The 5,193-nt window shown below is 35.7% G+C and overlaps 1 protein-coding gene across 1 annotated transcript; it reads left to right on the forward strand.

Moving 5' to 3' along the window:
- Positions 1–1,481: 1,481 nt before the first annotated feature.
- LOC113697334 (beta-amyrin 28-monooxygenase) lies at positions 1,482–4,494 on the forward strand. The gene is made up of 3 exons (XM_027216914.2): positions 1,482–2,515; positions 3,563–3,750; positions 3,991–4,494. Exons 1-3 carry the CDS (start codon positions 1,564–1,566, stop codon positions 4,288–4,290), a joined length of 1,440 nt encoding a protein of 479 aa, XP_027072715.1. The 5' UTR covers positions 1,482–1,563; the 3' UTR covers positions 4,291–4,494.
- Positions 4,495–5,193: the final 699 nt, after the last annotated feature.

Genomic DNA, 5,193 nt, shown 5'->3' on the forward strand with positions numbered 1-5,193 from the left:
TTCAAATTTTAACTGGTAGGTTTAGGGTAGAAAGGGAATAAGGGAATGGGAGGTAAAAAAAAAAAAAAGAGGTTTATATGAATTTACTTGAGCTAGACCATTCATATAAATTGCGAGTACTAACCAAATATAGAAAAATTCTAAATAAATAATGACTTTATGGCTAACCAATTATCTGACTCTTTTACATATGAACCTATTTCGGTAACTAAAGCTGAAAATAATTCACCTACCAAATATATGTCAATCGTCCATTACTGACTAAGCTTGAGAAGATTGCTTAAATAAGATGAGAGGATGATTCAGTCTTCCCAAGACAATAATTTGAGAGTGACTCATCCCTTTTTTCCTTAGTCCACAGCCAAATAAGCTGGAGGGCAAGGAAGTTGCATGTTCGCAGTGCCATTTTGAAGTCAATTATATAACACCATGTGTTAATTTTCAACACTAAGGGTCCGTTTGATTCAATGTAAAATATTTTCAACGGAAAATGTCTTCCATGGAAAATTTTATCAGGGAAAATAATTACCTTCTCCATGTTTTTCCCACTGTTTGGGAGGAGATGGAAACTACAAATCTTTAGTGGGCCATTGCACGAGTGGTGGCTTTTGTTCTAAATCTTAAGGCTGGTGGGGGAGCTTGAATGGGTAGTCTTACAACTTGCGAGGCGGACATGGAAAATAACTTCAATTCATTTATATGGGAAGTCATTTTACACCATCTAATGTAAAATATATTCGGTAGGAAAAAATTTTCCCAAACCAATAACCCAACCAAACAATAGAAAATCAGGAAAACATTTTCTGGAAAATATTTTCCTTCCAAACAAACAGACCCTAAATGGAAACAATCTTTGGTCTAAATAAACTTGACATGTATGCACTATGTTTTTTTGAATACTTCTTCAAGATTTTCCCCTTTATCCTCAAAACACAATCCTCGACCTCTTAAAGTCTTGCAATTATGAAAATCTTATATGAAGCCAATCCAAATTTTTTCCTTTCAGAATGTTCAAAATTCGTTAGATTTTATAAACCATTATTTCCCTTTGCAGGCTATGAATACGAAATTGGAAGGAAATCTTGGAACATAATGAAGCAGATTGAAGAGTATCCGAGCTCTAAAATGTCTGTATCTTTAATATGATGTATGCTTGTTAAACTGCATTTCTTTCTCAAAGGTCGTATAAACTATAAAGTATCCACAATAAGCTAGTGTGCTGGTTTAGTAACACTACTCTTTCGTAGTTGGTACATAGACCAACAAAACAAATGCAATTGACCGCATCCCTATTTAAGACTTTCGTGTTCATTAGCTACCTCATTTTGACTTCAATTTTTTGCCACTCTAAATCATGGTATAAAAAAAAGTCCAGATATATTAGGGGACAACAGTAAACCGTGTATACGATTAATTATTGTACAAACGTCCAATATCACAAAGTCTATATGTGCCTATATATGCGCCTTGTGTCAATACGAAACTCGCATCTCCACTCACACACAAAGGGCATTTTCCCTTGGTTTCCGTTTCACGGCATATCATCGAGTCACGGAACAAATAATGGAGTTTTTCTATGTCTCTTTGCTCTGCTTGTTTTTGCTTCTCGTTACACTCTCACTCCATTTCCTCTTCTACAAGAGCAGGTCAGCCTTGTCCGGACCCTTACCGCCCGGTAAGACGGGATGGCCGATGGTGGGAGAAAGCCTTGAGTTCTTGTCCTGTGGGTGGAAAGGCCACCCTGAAAAGTTTGTTTTTGATCGCATGGCCAAGTACTCTTCCCATGTTTTCAAGACTCATCTCTTAGGTGAAAAAGCAGCCGTTTTCTGTGGTGCGCCTGGTAACAAGTTCTTGTTCTCAAATGAGAACAAGCTTGTTCAGGCATGGTGGCCTGCCTCTGTTGACAAGGTCTTCCCGTCGTCAACCCAAACTTCATCAAAAGAGGAGGCCATCAAGATGAGAAAAATGCTCCCAAACTTCCTTAAACCTGAAGCTTTGCAACGATACATCGGTATCATGGATCATATTGCTGGACGACACTTCTCTTCTGGTTGGGAAAACAAGGATCAAGTGAAAGTTTTCCCTCTTTGCAAGAACTACACGTTTTGGATAGCTTCCAGATTGTTTGTGAGCGTCGAGGAACCAACTGAAGTTGCTAAGTTGCTCCAGCCATTCAACGTTTTGGCATCCGGGCTCATTTCTGTCCCTATTGATTTGCCCGGAACCCCTTTCAACCGTGCTGTTAAGGCCTCTAACCAGATCAGGAAGATGCTTCTGGCCCTTATCAACCAAAGGAAAGTTGATTTGGCTGAAGGCAAAGCATCACCTACACAAGATATCATGTCACATATGCTTACAACAAGTGATGAAAACGGAAAATTCATGCATGAATTGGATGTTGCTGATAAGATTCTTGGATTATTGATTGGAGGCCACGATACCGCTAGCTCAGCATGTACTTTCGTTATCAAATTCCTTGCAGAGTTGCCTGAAATTTATGAAGGAGTCTACAAGGGTAAGGTTTTGATTGATTCATTATTGGCATCTGTCAAATTTTTGCTTATTTCTAAAAATAGTGTATTGATGGAACTATAAGTAGAATTGCGCCCAAGTAAATTAAGGTTTCCTCTACGAGAAGTTATTTATGAGCATATTTTCAAACAAGAATTAACGCTATCTTTGCTTGTATATTTTGGAATTGGTCAAAAATTGATTGCAATAGTGGAAGGTGGTTAGACCTTTTAAAAAAGATTCTAGTTAGCCCTCAAATTATTAGAAATTTCAATTAAGTCCTTGAACTTTATAAAGCAAATAAATTTGGTCACTTTGGTGTGAGTCACAAATTTAAAAATGAATTCAGTTTAACCCAGGTTTCATATTGTTTTCTTTTTTTTTTTAAGCTTCATATTCGTGCCATAGGCTTCTTTCTGTTTTGTTTATTTTGCTTTTTATGTGCTTCCAACCCCAATCAGGTTTAATATGCTAACTACTCACAGCTATTTATTCTAAATCTGTGGAATTCATGAGCTACACCCATTAAATGCACATCTTCCAACTGGAAAAGATCGTGGCCAAAAAAGATCAGATTTTAGCTTTTTAAGTGCCTTTCTTGCACACTGTTTGGATAGAATGTTGTTTGAAATATTATTTGAAATAATTATTGTAACACTTTTTGTGATATGACGTATGTGAGATAAAAAGGTGATTGAAAATATAAAAATGTGAATTAAAAAATGTATTTATGATATAAACAAAATATTATTTGAAAAAATGGGATATCCAGACAATGAATTTTTATTGGAACTCATAAAGGACTATTGAAGTTATCGCATGATATTATTGACAAAGGCAGATACAAAACTTTGACTCCATAGGGCCAAATTTTCCATTACAATCAGTGAAGGGTATCTGTGAAAGACTTGCTAAAGATTTTGATAGACAAGTACTCTTTTTTCTTTTCTTTTTTTTCAGAAAGTCCAATTTCCTTCTTGCAGAGCTTGCAAAGAGTAAATTAGCATAAAATTACCTAACCCACGTTTCATTTTGTTTCTTTTTTCTACAGAGCAAATGGAGATCGTCAAATCAAAAGCACCAGGTGAACTGTTGAACTGGGATGATATTCAGAAAATGAAGTATTCATGGAATGTTGCATGCGAAGTATTAAGACTTGCTCCTCCGCTCCAAGGTGCTTTTAGAGAAGCTCTTGCTGATTTCATGTACAATGGTTTCTCAATTCCAAAGGGATGGAAGGTAAAAACAAAAGTAGTATATGCATATACATACATAATTAACAATTTATTTTTGTCTAATTTCCTAGCAAAGAAAAGAAGTGTAACATGCGGTTCGAATCCTGGATCTGGCGCCATTGGGAATGAAAAGGCGTGGAGAGGAGTGGGAGGGTTAAAAAAAAAAAAGTGTATCATGCAATCTTTATATATACTTATTGGCTCACATAATTAACGAATTATTGTTGTCTCTAAAATAATGCAGATATATTGGAGTGCCAATACAACACATAGAAATCCTGAATGCTTCCCAGAACCACAAAAATTCGACCCTTCAAGGTTTGAAGGAAGTGGACCTGCTCCTTATACATTTGTACCTTTTGGTGGAGGTCCTAGAATGTGCCCAGGAAAAGAGTATGCCCGCTTGGAAATACTTGTTTTCATCCATCATGTTGTGAAGAGATTCAGGTGGGAAAAAATAATTCCTGATGAAAAGATTGTCGTGGATCCGATGCCCATTCCTGCCAAGGGACTTCCAGTTCGACTTTTTCCACACAAGGCCTAAAAATCATCGTAGTTCTTGTGATCATCATAACTAAGGCAAAAAAAAAAAAAAAAAAATCGTCTAATATTGGAAGTTTCTGCTGTTTTTTTTTTTCTTTTGTTTATATTAATCTTGTAAGCTGGTGGAAGGCATTTAACCTCCTCATAAACATGAAATGTATAATGAACGGAAACAACTACATTTACTACTATGTGTTTGCATCAACTGCTGTGATAGCATCTTATCACTTGACTGCATAGCATCTCTAGAATTTCCACACCAAATTTTGGTGGTGATATTAATGTAAAGTAGTTGTCAATGCCGACTCACTTGATATTTTAGTTTGTGAGGCATCAACTTCCTTTTTCTACCTGGGGGAGGGTTGAAAATTGGATAGTAAAGTGGACGAGGTACAAGTAGGAAGTTCTGATTTCAAAATCTTTCACTTTCTTTTTTACTTGTAAAAAAAAAAACTTCCTTTTTAACATGTTTGCCTTAAAATTTAAAAAATGAATAAATAAAAACTTCCTTTTCATATTTCAGAAAATAATAATTACTCCCAAGAAGTCAAGGACAATATTTCTCGGTCCAACAACATAACTTTTATGTCCAGACGAATGGATAATTATCACAAATCCCTTTATTTTCCTTGGACTTAAATGCATGAATTAACAAGAAATATTACACATGCAAAGTCAAAATAATCTTCGACAAGTATGATTGCTTTTGATGTTGACTTGATAGTAATCAGGATCTGAGGTGGAGTGAGAAAAAAAAAAAAAAAAGAAAAGGTGGAGCCAACCCCATTTATTTCTCTGAAGTTTTCTTCAAGCACCCCATAATGTTTTCTTTCTTTAAAATTCATCTTTTGATTAAAAACCAATTTGTCAAGTCAGTGCACTTTGAATAGATAGGCTACTTGGT

This window comes from Coffea arabica, chromosome 6e (assembly GCF_036785885.1).
Source record: "Coffea arabica cultivar ET-39 chromosome 6e, Coffea Arabica ET-39 HiFi, whole genome shotgun sequence".
Taxonomy (NCBI): domain Eukaryota; kingdom Viridiplantae; phylum Streptophyta; class Magnoliopsida; order Gentianales; family Rubiaceae; genus Coffea; species Coffea arabica.